This window comes from Rhinichthys klamathensis, unplaced genomic scaffold (genome assembly GCF_029890125.1).
Source record: "Rhinichthys klamathensis goyatoka isolate OS25496 unplaced genomic scaffold, OSU_Roscu_1.1 h1tg000856l_1, whole genome shotgun sequence".
Lineage (NCBI taxonomy): Eukaryota > Metazoa > Chordata > Actinopteri > Cypriniformes > Leuciscidae > Rhinichthys > Rhinichthys klamathensis.
In genome coordinates this window covers 78,116-104,517 of record NW_026607226.1, presented here as the reverse complement: position 1 = coordinate 104,517, position 26,402 = coordinate 78,116, and the positions used below count along the sequence as shown (strand labels likewise).

At 41.1% G+C, this 26,402-nt stretch overlaps 1 protein-coding gene across 1 annotated transcript; it reads right to left on the bottom strand.

Annotated features, from left to right (window-relative positions):
• Positions 1–26,402, bottom strand: si:ch1073-83n3.2 (uncharacterized). Its single transcript, XM_056243864.1, has 5 exons — positions 26,198–26,402; positions 22,355–22,613; positions 22,182–22,215; positions 20,830–21,004; positions 1–685 (listed from the first exon to the last, which is right to left on the bottom strand). The coding sequence occupies exons 1-5, from the start codon at positions 26,319–26,321 to the stop codon at positions 330–332; spliced, it is 948 nt and encodes a 315-aa protein (XP_056099839.1). The 5' UTR covers positions 26,322–26,402; the 3' UTR covers positions 1–329.

Genomic DNA, 26,402 nt, shown 5'->3' with positions numbered 1-26,402 from the left:
CTTTGCATGTTCTAAATCACATAGTTTACTGTCTTCTACTGTAAATAGATAATCAAACAAACATTGTAAACAGCATTTGCACATATTATGATCAATGGGTTTGTATGACTTTTCAAGTTCCCCTTATTACCGGATAATTATTTTAAAACTATTGTGTTCACACTCACAAAAGAGCTATTTAAAATTTAGTAAATATTTCAAAGTTAAATATATTCACTACAGGAATATCCGTTACTTTTTAAATGTTTGGGAACAATTTTCAAATTCCCTAACATTTCCACCTTTTTCCATGAATGTGTGAACCCTGTGGATAACGTAAACAAATTCCATTAAAATGCAAACCCCCCACAGTCGAAAGCATCAAAATCAGAGTCTCCCTCAAAGTCGAAGCTGTTAATGTGTGGCGACTCTATGGCTTGGCTGCAAGCATGGTACGAACTGCCTCCCCCCATCTCAGAGAAACCTGTGGAGTGAGTGATTTCAGGAGCATGAACAGCCAGGTTAGAGGCGGCAGGTGGACAGGAGTTCAGGTAGCCCAGCGCTGAGGACGCGGCTGCTCCACCCATCAGCAGACAGACGGCTCTCACAGCCCGTGCATCGCTGCTGTTTCCGTGGCGCAGGCAGTCTGCGGAGTGAAGGGGCGGAGCCACAGTGGGGCTGCAGGGAGGCCGTTGGTTTATGCTGCCTAAAGTTCACAACAGAAACAGTTGTAGATAAGTGTACATAAACATGTTGAGATTGTATCATTGCATATGCACTATGCACAATCACAGAGGCTGTTCATTATGTGCTCAGTCAACGTTTACAGAGATCAGAGAGCAGTTGCGGCACCACAATGGCCTACTTTATTTTATCGACAATGCTGTTCCAGACACAGAAAACTGCCACCTTTCTCCTATTAAACTTCAAACAAAAAGAAATGACCAGGCTCAGACAATTTTTAAAACTCCTAATGGCAAAAGACAAGATTAAAAACACTAAAATAACAGCAGCTAACAGCATATTATGGCAAGAGCTAAATTGTATTTAAATTGCTAAATTATATAAATGGCTAAATTTGACAGACTAAGTGTTTTTATCCCTTACAGACCAAAAATATATGGGATTATACTGCAAAATATAATGCAATATATTATATAATACATTTCCATATATGGGAAACTAGTGCTTATGTTTTTCAATATACTGCAATATATGCATTGACCATGTATGGCTATTAATACATGTAAAATATTTATAAATGAAGACAAAATTAGCATTACATGTAATATTCACAAAGTTTTATCCTTTATTGTGTACATATATTGCACATACATGTTCCCATATGAATGTGAATGTATGTTATACACATATACTGTATATACACACACATTCACAGAATGAGTTACGACAGATTTCTAGTTCCCAGTATGCTTTGCTTCTGACTAACTGACTGAAAGGAGACCAAATATGAATGTTTTGCTCAATATTTATTTGGGAGGGGGGGATATGTTAGTGTTTAATGTTCTAAACATACATAAACATGTCAACATACACATGTCGCTGAAAACTGGAAATTGCTCGATTGCTCCGGTCTGCCTCGTTGCTGCTGCTGCTGCTGCTGCTGTTGCGTTGGTTTGTGTCTGTAAGCTTCGTATATCTTTCTGTTTTTAATCACTACTATTTACTATCATTCCTTGTTGTTTATACTGATAAATATAGCTTACCCAACATCACACATTAACCTTACATCGCTAGCTTCTAAATCGTTATTGGTAGCACAACACGCTAGTAATTCAGTGTTAAAAAAGTGTCAACTATCCTCTCCCTATGGAGGATCCCTCTCCCACTCTACAGATAAAGCGTTGTTGAAAATCCGGTTCGCGTACCCCGAAGTGATAAAATAAAATTCTGTATCAAATGTATAGGCAAGACATGTAGCTTGTTTAGGCATGGTTTGTAGGGAAATTACAAACCTGCACACACATATTCAAACGAATTTAACTATAGAATCAATTTTTTAATGCGCATGTGAACGCCATCAGGTCACAGGTTCGCGTTTAAAGTCTGTTTAGAGAGAACGCCGTCGTCTTAGTGGCCCCTAATGTAATAACAAATGATAATTTTGCTGGAAGTGAATCAATCAAAACCAACTTTAGCTGGAAATAACATTATTCAAAAATCGCTATAAAGCCAAAACAATCCCTGTTACCGTAAATTGTATGTTTATCTCTGTAAAGCTGCTTTGAAACAATCTCCATTGTTAAAAGCGCTATATAAATGAAGATGACTTGACTTGACTTTATTCGCCAGCCTGTTAGCGTGCCATCCGTGCACTCTCTATTTATTTATTTATTTTTTCTCGCACGCGCCTTTTACGAGTTTCATCAAACAACATAGGTGAGTTGGATCAGTCAACAAACACGGTGAGTCATGTCATTTTCTCCTTTTCACCTGCACTTCATGTACCATGTATAGCATAGTCCTCTCTGTCAGCATAGGATTTAAATGTAATAAATGCAGGGAGATAGTCAGGCTGACGGAGAAGATTTCAGAACTAGAGACACGCATCCAAACTTTAATCAAGGTTAATTGTAAGAGTGCAAGGGCTTTAGATACGGCTTTAGACACTGCTTTGGATGCGACTAGCTTAGTGAACTCTGTACATTGTTCGGTTCCGGCTGAAGTAGAGCCCGTGAAGCAGGGCAATTGGGTGATGGTGAGAGTCACGGGAAAAAACACCGCTCTTCCGTTCCGATTACCATAACAAATAGATTCTTCCCACTCAGTGAAACATCCACTGAGAAACCTGTTGAATGTGCCCTAGTTATTGGCGATTCTATTACACGGAACGTGAAAATAGAGACACCAGCAACCATAGTCACATGTTTGCCGGGAGCCAGAGCGCCTGACATCAAAGCAAATTTAAAAGTGCTGGCTAATTTTAATCGTAAATTCTTTAAGATTATTATTCACGTCGGCACTAATGATGTTCGACTCCGCCAGTCAGAGATCACCAAAATTAAGGTTAAAGAGGTGTGTGAACTCGCAAGTACGATGTCAGGCACTGTAGGAGGAGGAGTGATGAGATAGTTAGTAGACTGTCCTCACTCAATGGCTGACTGTCTAAGTGGTGTCCACAAAATAATATAGAATTCATAGACAATTGGAAAAGTTTTTGGGGAAGACCTGACCTTTTAAAAAGAGATGGTATTCATCCCTCCTGGGATGGTGCTGCTATTCTCTCTAGTAATGTGGGACATAGTCACATAGTAATATGGCACATAGCTCAAACATGACAATCTGGGGCTCAGGTCAGGAAACAGACAGACTGGCTAAACTGACCGTCTGCCAGCTGTCTCATGTCACCAAGGTCAGATAAATCCCATCACATAGAGACTATTTCACCTAGATATCATCATATAGAGACCGTGTCTGTTCCCCGAATTAGGACATACATAACACTTCCAAACCCATCTAAGGGTAAACAATGAATTGATGTTCAACAAATAAAAAACAGATATAATACAAATGAGCAAATGATAAAGCTTGGGTTTCTGAATATTCGATCCCTTACTTCAAAAGCACTTATTGTTAATGATATGATTACAGACTATAACCTAGACATGTTGTGTTTGACAGAAACCTGGCTAAAACCAAACAATTACATTACTTTAAATGAGTCCACCCCCCAGGATTACTGTTATTAACATGAACCTCGTCTGAAAGGCAAAGGGGGAGGTGTTGCTGTAATTTATTGTAATATTTTCAGAATTACTAAGAAATCTAGTTTCAAATATAATTATTTTGAAGTGTTGGTGCTTAATGTAACAATATATAGTGTAAATGATAAATCATGTTTGAGATTTGTGCTGGCTACTGTATACAGGCCACCAGGGCACCATACAGACTTTATCAAAGAATTTGCTGACTTTCTATCAGAGTTAGTACTCGCTGCAGATAAAGTCCTAATTGTTGGTGATTTTAATATACATGTAGATATTCGTTATCTACATGTATATTAAAATCACCAACAATTAGGATTGATTGTTGCATTGGGAGATGCATTGGGATTGGCCTTTAAAGATATTCTTAACTCTACTGGAGTTAGACAACACGTGTCAGGACCTACTTATTGTCGTAATCATACTCTAGATTTAATATAATCACACAGAATCAATGTTGATACTATTGAAATTTAGCAGGAGAGCGATGCCATCTCAGATCATTATCTAGTCTTGTGTAAATTTCATTTAGCCAAGGCTGTAAAGCCGACTCCATGTTACAAATATGTTAGACCTATCAATTTTGCCACTAAAGATTGCTTTATTAATAATCTTCCTGATCAGTTTCATCATCTAAGCATCCCAGATAGCTTAAGTCAAGTCAAGTCAAGTCATCTTCATTTATATAGCGCTTTTAACAATGGAGATTGTTTCAAAGCAGCTTTACAGAGATAAACATACAATTTACGGTAACAGAGATTGTTTTGGCTTTATAGCGATTTTGAATAATGTTATTTCCGGCTAAAGTTGGTTTTGATTGATTCACTTCCAGCAAAATTATCATTTGTTATTACATTAGGGGCCACTAAGATGACGGCGTTCTTTCTAAACAGACTTTAAACGCGAACCTGTGACCTAATGGCGTTCACATGCGCATTAAAAATTGATTCTATAGTTATATTCGTTTGAATATGTGTGCGCAGGTTTGTAATTTCCCTACAAACCATGCCTAAACAAACTGCTTGTCTTGCCTATAAATTTGATACAGAATTTTATTTTATCACTTCGGGGTACGCGAACCGGATTTTCAACAATGCTTTATCTGTAGAGTGGGAAAGGGATCCTCCTTAGGGAGAGGATAGTTGACACTTCAGCACTGCATTGTCATCGGGTCCAGGCGAATCTCCTTCGTCAGATCTGGATACGGCCTGGATCCAGCAGGCTGCAGGAAAACCTCGGGATAAACAAAGACACTAAAGTTAGCGTAGATGCCATCCTTCTTATGATGTAACGAGTACATCTGGATTTAAGGGAAGTGTTCCCAGTTCCGGCTGACCTAATCTATGCAGCCTAACATTGAATTATCGAGGTCTATAATGTATTATGCTAGGTCAAAGAGATGTGTTTTTAGTCTAGCTTTGAACTGACAGAGTGTGTCTGCTTCCCGGACAATGGTAGGAAGACTGTTCCAAAGTTTTGGTGCTAAATAGGAAAAGGATCTACAGCCAGCAGTCGATTTTGATATTCTAGGTATTATCAACTGGCCGGAATTTTGAGATCGCAATAGACGTGAAGGACTATAATGCTTTAAAAGCTCACTCAAGTACTGTGGAGCTAAACCATTTAGTGCTTTGTAAGTAATCAACAATATTTTAAAATTTATACGATGTTTAATAGGCAGCCAATGCAGTTTTGACAGAACCGGGCTAATATGGTCATATTTCCTGGTTCTGGTAAGAACTCGAGCTGCTGTGTTTTGAACTAGCTGTAGTTTATTTATTAAGCGTGCAGGGCAACCACCCAGTAGAGCATTACAATAATCTAGCCTTGATGTCATGAACGCATGAACTAATTGTTCTGCATTTGTTAATGAGAGCATATGGCGTAATTTAGATATGTTTTTAAGATGGAAAAATGCGGTTTTACAGATACTAGACACGTGACTTTCAAATGAGAGATTGGTATCAAAGAGCACACCCAGGTTCCTATCCGACGACGAAGACTTAACAGAGCAGCCATCAAGTGTTAGACAGCATTCTAGGTTATTACGTGTGGAAGTTTTTTGTCCAATAATTAGAATCTCTGTTTTTTCAGAATTTAGTAGTAGGAAATTACTAGTCATCCAATTTTTTATATCGGCTATGCATTCCGTTAATTTTGTGAATTGGTAAGTTTCGTCGGGGCGTGAAGAAATATAGAGCTGAGTATCATCAGCATAACAGTGAAAACTAATTCCATGTTCCCTAATGATATCTCCTAAGGGTCAATAGTATCAAATGCAGCACTAAGATTAAGTAGCACTAATAGAGAGATACAACCACGATCGGATGATAAGAGCAAATCATTTGTGACTCTGATGAGAGCTGTCTCGGTACTATGGTACGGTCTGAATCCTGACTGAAAATCCTCGCAGATATAATTTCTTTCTAGAAAGGAACACAGTTGTGAGGATACTGCTTTTTCTAATATCTTTGATAGAAAAGGCAGATTCGAGATCGGCCTGTAATTGACTAATTTTGCATGCAACCTGAGCGGGCAGGGCACGCCTTGCGCTTGGTAAGTCAAGGCGATGGCATCCACTATCCAGTGGGCCATTCTCTGCTTGGAGACAGCATTTCCCTTCTGCTGGCCTCCGTAACAGATAAAGAGCTGGTCTGAGGTCCTGACACTTTGAGTTCTGTCCACGTACATATGCAGAGCGCGAACGGGACAGAGCAAAGCCAGGGCTGGGTCTGCCTCCTCCAGGGGCAGCGCTTGCAGGTTCACTACCTGGTCCCTGAAGGGAGTGGTAGGAACCTTGGGCACATAGCCAAGCCGGGGTCTTAGAACAACGTGGTTGTCACCCGGCCCAAACTCTAGGCACGATTTGTCGACCAAAAATGCGTGCAGGTCCCCTACCCTCTTGACAGAGGCCAGTGCAACCAGCAGCAAAGTCTTCATGGAAAGAAGCTTTAAGTCTACTGATTGCAAAGGCTCAAAGGGGGTTTCCTGAAGTGGTCGAAGCACCCAGGAAAGGTCCCAAGAGGGTAAGGAGGGGGGTGGAGGCCCCCCTAAGAAACCTGATGACCAGGTCGTGCTTTCCAACTGTTTTGCCATCTATGTGGTCGTGATATGCGGAAATAGCTGCAGCATGTACTTTGAGGGTGGAGGGAGACAGCCTTCGCTCCAACCCTTGCTGCAAGAGAAGAACACCACTCGACGAACAGGTTCCACTTCAGTGCGTAAACACGTCTCGTGGACGGCGCCCGTGCTGAAGTGATGGTGTTAAGTACCTCTGGGGGGTAACTCACCTAGAACCTCCGCGTTCAGGGACCAGACATGGAGTTTCCATGGGTGCCATAGAGTGCCATTGGGTGCCCCGTCTCTGACTCAGAAGATCCTTCCTCAGAGGAATGGGCCAGGGAGGGACTGTCGTGAGGAGCATGAGTTCTGGGAACCGGAACTGGGAAGTTCCTGGGAAGTTCTGGGAAGTCCGGGTGGGCCAATAGGGACCCACCAGAAGGACCTGCTCCTCGTCCTCCCTGACTTTGCACAGTGTCTGCGCAAGTAGGCTCACTGGGGGAAACGCATATTTGCGGAGGCCCCGGGGCCAGCTGTGTGCCAGTGCGTCCTTGCCGAGTGTTCCCTCGGTCAGGGGGTAAAACAGCTGGCAGTGGGAGGTCTCTGAGGAGGCAAACAGGTCTACCTGAGCCTCCCCGAACTCTCTCCAGATCAGCCGAACCGCCTGGGAGTGGAGTCGCCATTCTCCCAGGAGCACAGCTCATGATAGCTCGTCGGCCACACGGTTGAGCACGCCGGGGACATACATGGTTTAAAGCAACCTCAGATGCTTCTAACTCCAGAGGAGGAGATGACGGGCGAGTTGCGACATGCGACATGCGACGGGAGCGTAGACCATCTTGTCGGTTGATGTACGCACCAGTCGCAGTGTTGTCCGCACGGACCAGCACATCCCTGCCCTGTAGCGGCTCCCCCACTAACACAGAACGTTTAGGGAATGTTAGTTTATGGTTATCTAAAGGTTAGTTTGAACCAAATCAAAAACTAACGTTTAGGGAACCAGGGTTATAACGTTCCCTAAACGTTAAGGTAATCAACCAACTAAAACGTTCTCCTGTGGTTGCACTGTACCTCCACACAACGTTCCCGTTTGGTTGTTTTTGGTTGTTCTGAGTGCTGTTTTGAAATGTTTATTTAAACCAGCTCCATTTAATGACGTAGCATATAAAAGGTTTGCGGTCACTTGATTTAGATTCACTCAAAAATGATTGATCTTATGAAATATAAGTCAGATAAACAGCATAGCAAGAGAATATATTTATTTTTAGGCTGATAATAAATTTAGCTAAAAACAATACTTTTTTTTTTTATTTTTTTTTAACTGTATTAGTTAAAAATACTTAAAACAGAAATCTATCAATAGAACGATTTTTACAACTAAGAAAATTCACTTCTTTCATTTCACTTCTTACAAGTGGCTCAGTTCGGTGTACGAATCCAACCGTTACACCCCCACGCCAGTAGGGGGAAGTGCCTCTGCTTTCAGGTGACCGATTGAAGTCCTGTACTGACTTCCGTGTTGTGCTATTTACATACACAAAATGTCCTTCTGGATCGATACACAGAACTTGCCTGGGAACCCATCTTCTTTCAGGTAAATGGACGCTCGAGATAAATTGGTGTGTTTGAGCACAGGTATATTAGCCCTAAACATTATAGACACGTTTTAGTTAGTGCTAGCTCCCAACTTAACTGACCAGTTCATGTTGCCTAGTACAAGCCACCTTGTGTAGTTACATTTTTGAATTCATGTTTTTTCCGTCTCTTTATAGAAAAAACACACGTAGCACTCACACTGTTTGTGAGTTTCATGTAGGATTAAACAAATAATAATAGTTCGGTAAGATATTTTTATAACAGTTTTCTGCTATCACTGTTAGAATACATTCAGAACATGTTTCATTTATTCCTGTACCGTTGGCATCCCTGTACCATCGAGCAAATAAGGATGTGTGATGTTACACACTGTAGCATTATACTTTTACATTTAAACAGTAAATAAAAAAACTCCATATCTAATGTTTAAGTACAGGAAAGAGATAAAAAAAACACTATACATGGGTAGTACCACTGTGTCGGGGAGAGCAACACACTCCATTTTAGTTTAAAATTACCCTCTAAAATGCTGATTGGCCAGTTTGCCTGACGTCAAGGCGTGTGACGCAACACGGACGTTCCTGATTGGCTGGGAGAAATGGATAAGTCTACGTAGAACCCCGTTCACTATCAGGAAGTCTTGGAAAAACAACCAACAACAACAACCAACGACCTACACAGCTTCACATTCTCACAAAAAAAGTAAGTGAAATACGCTACAGTTTCATGATGTTGTGGTTGTAATGCAAGGGTTTGGGGTTTAACCTTAAGCCCTTTCCCTCGTAGGGCTTTGTTATATTCCGGCACTGTGCATGCTAATATGACTGTTTTGGGTCCTGTAGCTTTAATAATGGATATGCCTCGAGCTAATGGCTGTAATTCATATATATACTGTATATATATCTGTAAAGTATATATATATATTGGGCTTTGTTTGAGTCTTTGTTTGCGGCTGTGCACGACGTGTGCTTTGCCGCATTGTGTGTTTTGTGTAATCATGTTAACCTGCTTGCGTACTTGTTACAAATAAGATATACCGGTTCTTTTAATTAATTAGCATTTCTATAGCTGCTGTGTCTCCCCATTAGAAAGTCTCTGGGCTACAATTTGAAAATCCTGAGAAATCCTGTCACATGCAATATTAACACTGACTGTATGCATTTTTAGGTTTCATTTCAACAGGAACTCATAGGTTGCATTCAACAATGAGTACAAGGAAAGAGCGGCAGGCCTACACAAAGCGATGGAAGAGGGCACGACGAGAGCTGGCACGACTGGAACAGACTGAGCAAGAAGTGGTGCATCTTCGCCAACATCAAGAACCACAGCTACAATTGTAAGAGGAGTGTGAAGAGGACCCAGAGCTCATGGCAATGCCAGCTAGTTCTGTCAACAGCTCTGAGGAGGACAGCAGCAGTGTTGCTTCTGCAACTTGGCAGTGTCTTTCAGACCTGGAAATGTGGGAGACGCCCAAGAAACAAACCTATTTGTTTAGTCTTTTATTTCAGATTAATCTGTTCCACAAGCGAGAAAGCATTCCAGGTCAGAGTGTGTGTCTGGAAGCCCTGTCCGTAAGTTAACATTTATGCATGCATTTAAGAAACCAGAATCATATTTCCTACCATGGAACTACTGAGTACTGACATTCAACCTGGTGCATATCATGTGACTGTTCTGATGTGTTTGTCTCTTTCGCCAGTATGACAGTGATCTCCACACGCAAGACCTGGGCATCGGCTGCTCTCACTGTAGTGGAGTGGATGGCCCGAAACTTCGGGGGACGCCGGGCGGACTGAATTACACAGCCGAGCCCGATGGTCCGAATGAGCCAGCGAGATAGACTGGGGAGCGCTAACCAGGCTCGCAGAGACCGTACAAGTGGGACCAAAGGGACCGTAGGCGTACCCGGAGTGGGCCAGCGAGGTGGAACACAGGGACGCGGCTCGGGAGGCTCTCTCTGGGAGGCGGCCCGTAGCGGGGTCTGAGTGTGCTGTGCAACACTTAACTGGTTCCACGGTGCAGGAGGCGGCTCGGTGGCGTTCTTGGACCGCACACTGCTGCCAGCTGGCGATAGAAGAGGTGGATGAGAGTGGCAAGGATTCTCTCCTCCCACTGCTCTCCGGGCCCTCTTCGGACCCAGAGATGAAGAAAACTGCTCTTTTATTGAAAATTTGGGTACCGCTGGTTTTTGAGGCCAGCGGCGGAACACAAACAGAAGATTTTTCCACCCGGCCCTCTTCCGGGAGAGAAGCGGTGCGGTCACCGTCTCCTGGAGAGCAGTCCCATCCATCTCCGGGTCGCCCGTCCTGCGGCTGCTTACCTCTGGCTTTGCCGCCCTTCTTGGCGGGGGCCTGGATGGTTGGGCCGGCCTGCCTGAGACTGTCTACATGGTGCCGTTTAGGTGGAGGCTGCTGCTGCGGTGCGGGAGCAGGGGCAGACTGAGGAGCTGCGGGTGGTGGGGTAGAGGCAGGATGTATTTGATAGCCTCTGTCTGCTTTTGTACAGCCGAGAACTGCTGGGTGAAGTTCTCGACTGCGTCGCTGAAGAGGCCGGTCTGGGACACAGGGGAGTTAAGGAACCAGAGCTTGGTCGGTCTCCCTCATGTCGGCCAGACACAGCCAGAGATGGCGTTCCTGGACCACCAAGGTGGACATCACACAACCCACTGACCGCGTGGTGACCTTCGTCGCACGAAGCGTGAGGTCCGTTGCGGCACAAAGTTCTTGGAGAACTTGTGGATCATGACCACCCTCGTGCAAGTCCTTCAGTGCCTTGGCCTGATGGACCTGCAGCAACGCCATGGCGTGCATGACAGAGGCAGCTTCCCCACAGGCCTTGTAAGCCTCATCGAATAGGTTCCGACGAGTACCTACAGGCCCGGAAAGGAAGACACGGTTCTCCAGGCCGAGTGAAGTTAGGGCACAGCTTTTCCGCTCCACTGGCGGGACACGCGTGTATCCCTTAGCTGCCCCGCCATCAAGGGTGGTGAGGGAGTAGGAGCCACTGAGACAGAGTGAGCTCCTCATGCACCTCGTTCCCGTGAGCTCCTCATGCACCTCCGGGAAGAAAGGTACTGGGGTAGGTTGCTGGGAACCAGCACGCACCAGCCCGAGATACCTATCGTCCAGCCTCAAGGGCTCGGGACACGGTGGAGGGTTCCACTCGAGCCTGATCCTGTTGGCGGCCCGGGAAAGCATGGCCATCATCTCTGGGTCCGACTTGGGCATTGCTGGCACACCCGAAGGAGGCAGTGGCTCTGAGCCGTCGTCCGCGGAGAAGTCTGTCCCACACTCCGATGCAGCGATCGAGATCTGATCGTCGAGGGGAGCACCAAATGAAACGACTGGTACACACCTCGAGGATGGTCCAGCACGTTCCTTTGGTGGCTCAACTGGCTGCGGAGCGTGAGGGTTCCTAGGAGGTTAGTTCCCCGAAGGAAGCGCGCTCACCGTAATCCTCAGGTCTCCTGTGTGAGGAGGATTGGATCGAGGCAGAGGCATGGGGACTCCGCCCCTTTGCAGGAACGAGAGTCTCTACCGTAGCTCCGAGATGGTCATCTTCCCACAATGGGTACATGACTCATCCACGAACGCTGCCTCAGCATGTTCGAGGCCCAGACACATGAGGCAGCGATCGTGACCATCCCGTGACCCCAGGTAACGACCACATCCAGAAACACACAGATAGAACTTTTTTTTTTTTTTTTTGAAAAAGATTTTTTTTTTTTTAAGACGCGAACTATCTGTGTAAGCTCTTTTAGGGACTGCTCTCCTTGGTGCTGAAGCACGCAGGGGAACGGTCACCGCGAACATAGACAGGAATGCGCTGTTCTCTCTCGCAGGTCTTACCAGTCGTGAAAACGGCTGTTGAGCGCTCTTACCGCGCACCTTACCAGCTGTGAAAACAGCTTTTTTGTTTAGCTCAGTTTAAAAGTAAAAAACAGAAAAAAAAAGAGAGAGAAAAAAGAAGACCGCTCGTGCTGCTGTGCTGTCACGCTCGCAACAAAGTGGAGAGATCCAGAAGAGGATTGCAGATTCACTCTGTGTAGTCAGCATACGAAGTGCTTGGCTCCGAAGCAAAAAGCTAGTGTGCAATTGCAACAGCTGCTCGTTAAATACCCGCGCTGCGAGGCTGCACAGCTGATGCAAATGATTGCACGCCAATGTCCATTGGCTTGTTTTAGTTTCACTCGAAGTAGATTGGCCTCTCTAGCGAGATTCCTATTGGTCAGTCATGACCTACGTAGTAGTGACTGACCGATAGGGAACCTAGAATACTGTCTAACACTTGATGGCTGCTCTGTCAAGTCTTCGTCGTCGGTTAGGAACCTGGGTGTGCTCTTTGATAGCAATCTTTAATTTGAAAGTCACGTGAATAGCATCTGTAAAACCGCTTGTCTGAAGTATAAAATCATTGGTTACCCGTAATCCAATCACATAACGTTTGGTTATGACGTGTGTTATGCACCCAGCTCAGCCGCATCGAACTTCCACTGTAAACACATGTATGATGCGAAAACAAAACCAGAGCGAAATACCGGAGTGAACATGGCTGTGAACGACTTTTGCAGATTATGTGAAGTAAATCTACGCATCCATGGTACAATCAGGGCCTCTAAACTAATATTTGACAGTAGAGAGAAACAAGAAAATATTTCAAAGTTAGGATTAGTTCTGTTAAACACAGCTCTTTGTTAATCTCGAGTCTGTCGGAAATGCTGCAACTTAATTGCAAGATTACAGCATGACATGGCAATATTTAAGAACTGGAAAAGAAAGGAGACACTGACCTGTCAAAAGGGTGCCAGTTCGAGCTCGACAGATAAAAGAGACCGAGATAAAAAAAAAAAAACCTGTCGGGAGTAGGGCCACAACATCACCTCCATTCAAAATGTTTAACAAACACTCTTGTTCGGGCTTCAGTTTGCAAATGCCAGGAATATTCTCCACAACAGAGCGAATTGCATCCCGTGTCTCCATATCCGTGGTCGTTTTCGATTTCCCTAACCTAAAATACAATCTTAAACTCGGCGCTTAGCGTCTACGTCACGGCTCTCAGCCCGCCCTCTGTTCGTTGATTGGCCGGCTGTTTTCAGGCCGGAGGAAAACTGAGAGAATGGTCGCTATCTCAGACTGAGTACAGAAGCGAACTGAAATTGAGCGGAAGTACGAAGTCTGACAATTAAATGATAAATGTGCTGTATTCAGAACTGAATAAATTATTTAGGAAATTGGGCCAAATGAATCAGTTATAGTGTTTTAGCAATCAAGAAAAACTGTAATATGAACTATCAATGAACATTATAAAATACCCCTGAACAATGTTCCCTCTAAGCTGAGCGCGTGCGCGGCTGCGCACTTCTGATGCCTCGGCCATGCACTTCTGATGCGGCGGCCGCGCAGAAAAGAATAAAATGCCACGCAGAGGACTGACGCGAAATGTGTGGGGAAATCCATTTGATTGTAGTTTAAGTGAGAAATAATTTCAGTACTCTGGTCAACCGCTATAGAGTGAAAACAGGTGAATGCAGTTTACAGGTTTCATAGAAAGAGAACGATGTGAGCGCGTGTGATTGGCAGTGAGTCGTGTGTGCGGACCAAATATAGCTCAATACGAGAGGCAACGAGAAACGCAAAGACATGTGAAATAAAATCACATCATCATGCTTTAAAGAAGAGTGGTTTGATTAAAGTGGTGGAAATAACGGTTGATGGACAGAACGGTAACAATTACACACCCACCCGCGTGCAAACTCAAAATACATCATTAGTTTAAATAGATGTTTTTCAGGGATGGTTAGATTATAAAAGAGTTTACATTCACTTTTCTTGAAAATATTTAGCTATTAGATCTATTTAAATGCTTCAGTTTGTTTTCATATTAAAATAGTATAATATGTAAACAAATTGAAGCATTTAAGCTGATATATTATATCACTTCAAATACTTCAAATAATTTTTTTATATTATATTATATTATATTATATTATATTATAACAATCATTTAACTTTGATGGTTTAATGCTTCCTGTACACAATTAATTGACTGTACAAAAACACTTTATGGTTTTCCCAAACCATCTCAGTGCAACAGCTTACTTTTCTTTCATACTATATTCTATTATTGTAAAGAATTGAACTGTCCTGCAGAAGATTTTGTAAATAATTTTTCATAGGATTTCTTGGTAAAGACTGTACAGTTAACAGCACTGTAAAAAATATATCAGGTAACCTAAAATGTGCTTCATTTAGTGACTTCTTAATTAACTGCTTGTTTTTCGAAAATATGATTTAATACCAATAAGTTACATCAAGGGTCAAATCAAATAGAAATGGCAAATTCAAGTTAAGTTAAACCATTGTGTTTCTACGTATGCTGTACAGGTCAGGTATAAAGAATTTTTTGCTCAGGTGGCGAAAAATGTCCGCCCAATAGAAAAAAGTTTTGAAAAGTTTTGACGCGCTGCAAAAGTTCACAACACCACCAAATACAGAAACGCGTTGCAAATAGAACAGAACACAACGGAAATGTTCCAAGAGGACCCCAATAAGTGAAGAACCCGGCTGGGACGTGCTTACTGCTCGTGAGCATCCCTATGCCCTACTCCCTTAGAAGGGCAGAGGCCTTGAAGTGGGACTTTAGAGTGAGCATGGCACTTGTGTGCCATTATGTAGCTGTTTGGAACGCACTTGGTGTAGGGAGCAACGAAAGACAACGTAATTTCCTCATTATTTTCACCTGGAATGTTCCCATGACAACGCAGCACGGTGCCCATCAGCTGAATAGCTGTTTTTACAACAGAAATGTCTTATTATTGCTGTTAACATAACTGTTGCAAATAAATATACATTTTATACAAAAAAGTTTTTTTTAAGTATGCGTTATATATCTGTGTGTGACTATCTCAACTTTAATACTTGCCGTCTCATCTTTGGACCCTGCATTACATTTCTTATGAAACTTATTTAAACCTAACATGACAAAATTTGTGTAACTGATGTATAGATTAAAATCTTACCCTCGTGTTCTTTTTCTCTATCTTTTTTTTTCTTAGTTTTCATCTCATTGTTAGCTCTTCTTTTCTCATTTGTATTCTGATGACATTGAACATATTGTAAGCTATACAAAGTTATATGTCATAAACATGGCATCTCTGTATGTTTTGCACAATTTTTTATTTTATTTTTAAATTAAAAAGTAGACTGAGCTATAAGCACGTCCCATCCGGGTTCGTCACTTATTGGGGTCTGTATTTGTTTCTCTATTTGGTTGTGTTGTGAACTTTTGCAGCGCGTTTCTGTATTTGGTTGTGTTGTGAGTATTTGGAGTACACGTGTTGGAAAACACATTGCATCCCGGAAAGATGAGAGACTTGTTTTTTTGTATGGATCACTTCGTGAGGAATATCTCGTGATCAACGCAATGGATTATGTTGTGTTTGGGCTCTTTGTAATCGTGAGAATCTGCTTTCAATAAAGATGTTCGATTTTCCACAATTCATGCATGGTGATATGAGCTAAAACAAAGTCACATCAATACATCACATCAATGCATCTATACTTCATTAGATGTCCGCCTGTGCAGCTTCATGTGTTAGAAGTCCATGAGGAATATCTTTAGATCTGAGTGGTGCGACATCAGTGCTCCATCATCTATATACAAGGCTCTGAGTGCGCCTGTGCGGGTATATCTTTAGATCTGAGTGATGGATTATGGTGAGTTAGGGCTCTTTTTAATCGTGAAAGTCTGCTGTAAATAATGTTGTTTTCTACGATCTGTGCATGTTTCATAGCCTGGGAAAACCTAAACGAACTTCCAGCAAATTTTAGATATGCTCTGCAAGTCAGTCTGGCCAAGAGCCCATTCAAGCCCATTTCCACCGCCGGCGTTAGTCTTCGGGTTTAATTTAACATTAACCAAAATTAATAAATGCTGTTCAAAATCATTGTTAGTTTGTGAAACCTAAAACACACACAGACACACACATCTACATCATAACATCTAAATTAGTTTTATTCAAGTCAAAAATGTATTTAATATTGCAGAATCAACCTAAATACATGAATTAATAGAATCAAAAAATATTTTGTTGGTATAAATTTTATACCAACAAAATATTTTTTATGGGTGAAATCAAGTAAAAAATAAAAAATGAACCTCTTTAGGTTGCCACTTTTTAGTGCACTATTGTAAGAGACCTAAATACAGAATACAGAACATTGCAGAGAGAATAAGCATGAAAAAAAGAGTTAAACATGTTTAACGGATTATAGCAGAGAGAGAGAGGAAGAGAGTGAGAGTGAGTGTGAGAGAGAGAGAGAGAGAGAGAGAGAGAGAGAGAGAGAGAGAGAGAGAGAGAGAGAGAGAGAGAGAGAGAGAGAGAGAGAGAGAGAGAGAGGCTTAACACAGGACAACTGCATAGGCATCACAGGAGATTTTTCTCTTTTAATCAGCAACATGTAAGGATTATTTATTCTGTTTTTTCCAAGTGTACTCTTAACCATGGACAGTGATGATTTATGATAGTAATAATACCATGATTATTTGACATATACCATTATCATCAAGAACAGGCAGTGGCTTCATAACTTCACCTGTGCTCACAGAAGAATCTGCTATGGAGATGATTATTTACAGGTCCCCCCTCCCCTTATAAAGTGTTTTCACCATTCTAAAGGCCTGAATGTATGTGGTGATTTCATGGAGTAGAACATGTTTCTGGATCAACATCCTTGTTGATCCTGGAACAACATTCCAATCAACCAGTCAAATTTGAGGGATAGTTTTTTTAGGTAGCCAAGGTCCCTTTCAAAAGCTTCACTCTAAGCTGCGCTGATAGCGTTTTGGGGAATATCTTTGATTGACCAGCTGTGAAGTAACACCTCAATGAAATTGAACTTGGTAGTCTCAGACGGTGTGACGTCATTGGAATGTGCACTCGTCAGAGGCTATAATTAGATTTGCCACAGGTGCATCCTCAGGTTTCTTTGTCTTCAGATCATACTGTTTGCGTGTGACAAGCTCTCTCTTTCTGCCTCTCTGCTAGGAGTTATTTTCACTAGGCAGTGTGCAGAAAAGTCTCTCTTTCTTCTCCCATTCTTGTTAAGAAAAAAAAAAAGAGTAAAAGAAAAATGAGTGACGTAAGCGGTGTGTGTCTCCGTGTTCACGGCCCATGCCTGAATGCAATTCACACCAGTTTTGCTTCGTTTATTTGGAGGAAGTGCATGGTTGAAGCAGGGCGAGTGCGAGCACTGCGAGGGTTTTCCGGTTAAAGTGCTACACGCTCGTCTCACTTACTTCCTAAGGCCAGCACCCACTCTACCATCGTGGGGCTCTCGTATGGATCTGGCTGAGGAGCAGGAGACGGGTCTGTCCCTATCACTCGCTCTCTCTCCAGATCTGGATGTCCTTTTGCGCGATCCTAAAGCATTCCCTGGTGTTTCTTTGGCTTGTGCGGAGAACAGCGTATCTCTTGCATGGGCTAAGGATTTTGAGATTCCTGTCTCTGAGCGTTACTCACGCAATGATAAAGCGTATGAGGAACTACTCACACAGTGGCCAGGTTACAGCTAGACCGACAACGTGAGCAAGAGACCCCCAAACGAACACCATGTCAGTGTTGCAGCGTACCAGGCTGACCTGCTGAAGGACCTGGGTACGGGAGGTTCCATCTTCGAGGAAGCGTTTTCTGAGCTCCCTTAACCCTCTGGGGTCTAAGGTGTTTTTGGGGTCCTTGAGATGTTTGGACAATGCCCTGACATTTGTGTTTTTTTCAGTTGCTTATAAACATAGTAATGGCAAAGGTGTAATTACACTCCATTTTTAATACAAACAGCGCTACCATAATATGTGAGCAACATGTATGTACATGTTTGTATTTTTGAGAGAATAATGTTTATGCATGGTTATTGAAAAAACAAAAAAATTAAGTTTCTGAAATAAGGCCACAAAACACATACTAAATATGTGTCCACAAGACTTTTGACTGATGGATCTTGTCGCATAGTTTTTTGCTTCAAAATGATCTGAAAATCATCATGCCTAATCATAAAATATAAAACAATCAGACATAAAACAATACATTGATTTAAATTTTGTTAGACACTTTTTGTTTGGAAAGGCAATATGCATGGAGCCGTGAATGATCACGAATACTGATGTGGCACTGATGTCACCCGAGAAGACAATGACCTGCATAATGTCCCTTTCAGTCATTCAGGTATGTCACTGAGCCATAAGAAAGAATGCAAGGACAATATATATATATATATATATTCAACAAAATTGGTTCACAGTTGGAAACATCTCGAAAAAATGTTTTTCCACAAATTGTGTATGCTTGCAAATTGTATAATATCCAAGGTAAACATTTCTAGTAATTGTGTAGTTAATTCTCATGCTGTATTTTCAGAAAGTTTTGGAATATGTATCCTCTCCCCAAATTTGTCACTAATAAAACACAATAAAAATTGTGTTTCTGGGTTCTCAGGGTTTCTGTGGCTGCTTTATCAGCTTGCCACGCCTTGATTGACGGGGTACCACTCGGGAAGCATCGTCTGCTTGCTCGCTTTATCCGTGGGGCCAGACGGCTGAGGCCTCCCTCTAGAACCAAGTTTTCTTCATGGGAATTAGCTATAGTCTTTCAGGGGCTGGTAGAGAACATCTAGAGTCAGTGACTGACAAGCTTCTGACTCTAAAAATGTTTTTTCTTATGGCTATCAACTCACTAAAAATAAGTGGGGATTTGCAGGCTCTGTCTTTCTCGCCATCATGCTTAGACTTTGACCCTGGAATGGTGAAAGCAATTTTGGAAAAAAAAAAGTTTCCTTTCTCAACCATACACCGTACACTCTTGAAGCCTTCTGCCCTCCGCTGTTCTCAGGAGAAACTTTACCGACTGTGACCAGCTTGCTCTTCTGGGGCCTCATGTATAAAACCTTCCGTAGATTTCAGCCTACATGAGTTTTGCTATGTAGAATACGATTGAAAGCGGAATTATCATGTGCTAGCCAAGTATCCTTGCTGTAGTTAAAACATTAAAACACAGGAAAAGTGTTCAAAAGCAGCGCATCCACTACAAATATTTATATTTTAAATAATATACAAATATTCGGTCCAGAATGTCCGAATGGTGCGCACATATTTATGGCTAGTTTATTCTTTATAAATCCTGATATGTGCGTGGAAAATTGCGTCCCCAGAAAATCAGGCCCCAGGCCTACGTACACCGAACTAGCCAGTGGCGAAAGTATTCGTATTCAGAGCAACTATTTGTTTGTAATTGGGGCCGAAACAACACCATGCAAACAATTTCACATTGGGTTAGGGATACTATTGTTATGCGGCAGACTAGTCTTCTCCCCACACATTCATACAATTTTATAGTTTGGATGTTCATGCTACTCCGGGCTCACACGTCCTTGAGTCAATATCACAAGCTCATGTCTAAGACATTTTGCGTGCTTGGGAGCACACACTACACTACCGTGAGAGGTCCAGACACCCCCAGTGTGGCGGAAGGGTATTCTCGTATTCTGCGCCATCAGCGTACCATAGTGTGAAGCTTATGAAAGTGAACGTCCTGGGTTATTTGACTGTAACCCTGTTTCCTGAAATAGCAGGAACGAGATTCTGCGCTTCATTGCCGCACTGAGGATGTACCAGGACCGCTCTTCAGACAAAGTGCTGCCTTAGGATGCACTTGTGGCACATCTAATGATAGCCGCACTGAGCGCGCATTCTAATGATGTCACCATCTGAGGCTACCAACTTCAATGACAATTTTATTGAGGTGTTATACACATACTTCAGGGTTACAATCAAGTAACCCGAGACGTTTAGGCTTACAACAAGGGTTAGGGGCTTCGACTCCATTCTTATTCTCCTATCATTTTCCTATGATTTTAGGGATAAGTTATGGGTAGGGTTAGGTTTAGGGGTAGGGAAAGGGTTAGGACCATGTTTTGGACAGGAATGTTGTTCCAGGATCAACAATAAATGTCTTAACATGTCTTACTTGGCAAAATCACAGCGACCGTATGTATGCTTGGGCTGTTGAAGAAAATATAAAAAATTTACACAAAAGAAAATAACAATACAATAAACTGTAACTGTGTAAAAGGTCAGCTGAAGGTTGCTAGAAGTGTTATGCGGTTAAATGTCAAAATAAAGAAGGGTTTGTCACTTTCACATCCTGCAGATGCAATTTGTCACATGGCATTTGCTGCATCTTTTAACCTAGTTTCCATGAGCAACTATGGCAGAATTCACATCACATAGTTCCAGGGGGAGCAACGGCCCTTGAATGGGAATGCTAATAATAGTTCTCCTGCTTGAGAATCACTGCTCCAGAAGGAACATTTGTATGAATGGCTTATATAAAGCATGATATTACCATAGCACCACATCCAAAGCACCATGGTTATATCACTGCATACTTTACTTAATGAGTAGTAAAAGTGAGCCGCACCTCTGTGTCTGAAGGAGTTCTCTCTGGAGCGGACACGCGGGGAGCTCAAGCCCTTGTCGCTGAGGTGCGGGGATGTGGGCTCTTTGTCACTGGAGATATCTGGAAGCGGCTCCCGGTCTGTGATGCAGGGCGTGATGCTCTGCTGTCTCTGCAGGGCCAGTGGTGAAGTCACACCCTGAGCAAAAAGAGGATGCCATTGAAATGTGCAAATATACTGTATGCTGAGTTGTCACGAAAACGTCTTTCTAATCCAAAGATTAAAGATGGCAAAGTGTTCAGTTGTCTCTCATGAGAGATTACAACACTTATCATTGATATAGGATCTGGAGAAGGCACTGCCACATGACATATTATGTAACATGCATCGAGAATAATCCTGCTGTTTTGCAAAGAAGCAATAAACTTACATAGTGTTATAGAGAAATAAAATAGACTTGAATAGTCATGTACAGTCTTGCCAAATGACAGCAAAATGGAATTACCAAATACCAAATGCTTCAAAATAATACAAAAAGCATAAGATTTTATACATGAAATAAGATCCATTTCATTGTTCAAATACCAAAAAATAATGCTAGAAGCTGTCAATCTTCTGATGATACCAATACAAATATTTGTCTTAATCCCAGGGAGAACAGATTCCTTTCAACAACTTTTACACTACTATTGCAAAGTTTGTGGTTGGTACGATTTTTTTAGTGTTTTGGGGGGAAAAAGTCTCAAAAAAGTCTCATATAAAAACACAGCAAAAACATATTGTGAAATATTATTACGGGATAATTTAAAATGGTTGAGTTTATTTTAATATGCAATTTATTCCTGTGATGAATTTCCAGCATTATTACACCACTGCTCAAGAAACATTTCTGATTATTATCAATTTTGAAAACTCTTGTGCTGCTTTATATTCATATTTTTGTAGAAAGCGTGATGTATTTTGCAGGATTGTTTGAGGAATAGAAAGTTCAAATAACAGCATTTATTTGGAATAGAAATCTTTTGTAACATTATAAATGTATTGACTTGTCAGTTTTGATCAATTTAATGTATCCTTGCTGAATAAAAATAGAAATTTCCTTAAAAATAAAATAAAATATATATTTTTTAATTGCAGTGTATTAATTGCTTAACAATGAGACAACTAGTGAAAATGCTTCTATTTGCAATTTTTTTTTCCATCACACGTTATAATATTAGCAGAACAATTTGGGTGAAATATTTACTCCCCCAAAATGACAGTAAAATGTCAGTATAATCTAAAACCTGTTTATTTCAGGTATACAAGATTTTCCAGTGTGGTCTCAGACTTTCTGACACAGTGTATTTGGTGTTCATGAAATGTAATAACTCACCTCCTTCACCTTTCTGAGTAACTTCAGCCATTGACTGTTGGAGACAAAAAGTTTAGTATCACACTATCACATATTTTTAAAAATGTTAAAAGTGCATGTTTTGCCCACAAATATATACTTATACAAAGGATAATCATTCAAGAAGGTTTACAGGAACCAGGCTGTTGGCCCACCTGCACTCTTCAGGGCTATCAGAGAGCAGGAGGAGGAACTTGTCTTGGGGCAGGATGAGGGCAAAGCAGCTGTCTCTACGTCCGCCAGGGGGTAAACGGGGCAAGTCCAAGATTTCTTTACCCTCCACTATGGACTCACAGTTACTCTGGAGCGCCACCACCTGGTCAGCTGGTGAGTCTGCATCTCGACACACCATCAGGTTTCCTTCCACCGTCAACACCAGATACTTTTCTTTCCATTGCTTGAACATGAAGCCCCCTTAGAGAAAAACAGAGGGTACATCTGAATACGGAGACTTGAATACGTGAAATTGCACAGTTTTTGCCCCATTCTTAGAAAACAGTGAAGTTGTGTGGCAGAAAATTTCAAGAAAATTATATTTATTGTTATTTTTTGAAAAGGTTACTTATAGAAATTACACTTTCTATAAATCATCACACAAAACTGTATTGTTCAGGCTGAGATTAGCAGGTTCGTAGAGCTCCTTAAATCAAATCATTTTAATTTAAATTTGAATCATTTTTTAACATTATGACACGGTCATGTTTAGTTACATCGTCTTGTTTAGTTTATAGTCACGGTTTTCATTGTCTCTATTTGCCTGTGTTAGATGCCATGGTGTATTATTACTCACATACCTGTTCCCTGTCTTTAGCTCTTTGTATTTAAGCCCTGTGTTCCTTCTGCTCATTGTCTCATGTTAATGTTATGTTCATGTGTAGTTTCTGATATATCTTCATGTTCATTAAAAGTTGCTCGTTACCATTCTTTCTGTATCACCCATCATCCTTGGAATTTAGACTATACATGCATAACACAGAGCCTAACTGAAGCATAACCTTAAAGCGCTCCATTATTTCAACCCCAGTCACGGTAAGTTTTTACTATTCAAACAGATTTAATAGATAACAGTCAATTCTGGTAGTATCCCTCAGTTTAACTGTGCCTTGCAAAAAAATCACACATAAGTAAAATCAAGAAGAAGACAAAAACAACGAAACACAATATCAATAATCCATGATATTCATATTTCACAAATATTTTGTGAGAGCCCAGGCTGGTACATTCAAAATGTTTTGCCATTTAATGATACAGGGATGAAGATCATCCAACAAATATAATTGGACCAGTCAATATTTGAGTACTCATTCAGGTACGTCTACTTTTTTTCAAATACCTAAACTATGGTACTGAGGCAGTGGATGATATATGATGTTACAAACATGCTACGATTTTTAAAAGAGGAAATATAACAGGGTTAAACAGAAGTCCACACCTTAATTTTTTCTCTTGACAATAGATGGCATGAAATCACATCTCAGCACATTTAAAAAATGGATACACTCTTCTTTATTGTGTAATTTCATCTGAATATCAACATTTGTGAGATTTAGTCAACAAGTAACAACTAATTCCGAAAATATATTGAACAAAACAATTTTTTTTTTGAAATTGTGTGTATATATTTGCTAATGAGGGATTTGTGGACCAATTCATGTTGTTAGATTTGTGGAGTATACATTTTAGTTTTTATTTTGAAGTCAAAAGATAAAATTAGAAGGAGAAGAGTGGCATGTTGTTGTTATTGTTATGTTAGCCCAGTAGTGGAAGAAGATGGCCTCTTTGAATAACCAGCTGATCCAAAATGCAATAGCTAGTTCTTTCTAGAACCAGGAATTATGACCATATTAGCCCGGTTCTGTCAACACTGCTTTGGCTCATAAACATTTTAAAATCTTGCTAATTTCAAAGCACTAAATGGTTTAGCTCCTCAGTACTTGAGCGAGCTCTTAGCTCATTATAGTCCTTCACGTATTGCGATCTCAAAATTCTGGCCAGTTGATAATACTTAGATTATCAAAATCAACATGCAGCAGATCTTTTTCCTGTTTAGCACCTAAACTCTAGAACAGTCTTCCTTACATTGTCCGGGAAGCAGACACACCTAGTCAGTTAAATACTAAAAATACATCTTAACCTGGAATACACTTAACACATTATCACATTTCTATAAATTCAAATCTGTTAAAGGATTGTTAGGCGGCATAAAGTAGGTCAGCCGGAACCGGGAACACTTCATATAACACCCGATATCATAAGATTATATCAAAAGAACAATGGCATCTATGTTAATATCAGTATGTCTGTCTCATCCTTATCTTGAGGTTACCGTAGTCAGCCGGATCTGGTCCATATCCAGACCAGATGGTGGACCTGCACCTACAGTAGACACGACCACAACAGCCCTGAATATCAGCAGAAACCATATCAGCTAGACAATCCCCTGTGAAGGCTTCGTCGACACGACAGCCATCGCCACAGATCCTCAGCAAAGACCACAAGAACCAGACAAGCCCTCTGCACCGACCACGATTGCCAGCTTCATCTCTATACTGGCATGATCAATCCCATCTTCAAGCAGAAGGAACTGGATGAAATATTTTGAATGATACCAATCCACAATCTGACTTCTGACATGATGTAGTCTGAATCATAATGGCACCGTGTTCGTTTGTTGACCAGAAGAGAACTGAGCGACTGTGTCTGGTTTCTCACAATTCCATTCTGTCATGGAGTTTGGGTTCCTTGCCACTGGCGCCTCTGGCTTGGGACACTTCAATTATGCAGCAATATTATATCAAGTATTCAACAATATTATTGATCTGACTGCACTGACAATATTTGATGATAACTGAACTGAGGACATGACATCACGGTTTTCTGCAGAGCTGCTTTATAGACAAATTGAACTCATTCCCTAATTGATGGTCTTTACAACAGAACCGAATCAACATGGAACAATGACACTTTTTTCCCTTTTAGAACTGCATTACATTCGAAATGAAAAATGTTTGCATCATTTAATTACTTTCCCGTTATCACTGTAAAGCTGCTTTGAAACATTATGTATTGTATAAAGCGCTATCAAAATAAATGTAACTTGAATTTTACATTTGATGTTATTAAAACTAATTTAGCAAATGTTTATATGTATTTCCTTTAACAACGCATTGTTAGCACACACTGATGCATTCATTGTGCACATGCTAAACTTGCATCTAAATATGTTAAAATTGAATGTAAGTAAAGTAAAATATTTCAAACCAGATAGGACAATATTTTTAGTATATAGTATTTAGTATATAGTATAATCTTTTTTTTTTTGTAGACTTGAGTCATCCCCATTATCATAATTTGACCTAAATACAGACATACAGAGGGGTGGAAGCAATGTGGACAGGTGACACACTTTACGCTGTGAAAGCCTGAAATCAATAGATGAAGAGCACATACAAATAGCTCACTGTCAGATTATAGATTTATTTAAACATCAGGTAGATTAGCGTTACAGTATAATGATCGGTAAAAGAGATTTTCACGCCATTACCTCAACGTTGTTTTTTATTAAAGCTGTGAGATATGTCACTGGTGGATATTTTATGTTAAATGTAGTCCTACGTTCTGGACTGAATGTTGGCAGTGTGAAACACAAACATAAAACTCTTTTAATCTCGATCAATGTGTCGTGATCTTCTACAGGACACATCCTTTCGCTTTGCATCAATTGCAGGTCATAAGCCATCAAAGAACCTTTAAAAAGGAGTTATATGAACCGGACAAATGTCTGTGCAACATAAATTTTAAATTTACTACATAGACACAAACAAATCATTAGGCAAATAGTTTTCACTTTATGGATTGATATAGGACTATATAATAATGAGTGGCACACAAAGTGACTAAAACATTAGTGAACCAAATAAGAAAAAGATCATCTCAGCTGGCACAGGTGTAATGCAGGGATTTAAAAGAAGAGGGAAATCAAAAAGTGTAAACTTTACCATATTTCTTGAGGAATCCTCTGTGCGCCACTGCTACGCTCATTCCTGTGCCCAGCCAAGCGGCAGAGATACAAAGCGTTCGAGCTGCGGCTTTACTTGCAATTTGAGAGAGAGACATGCACATAATCCGCACTCATTTAGAACATTCCAGCGGGCAGCGTCCAATCTCAGCATGCTGAGCAGGGCATTATGGGATTGTAGCGAC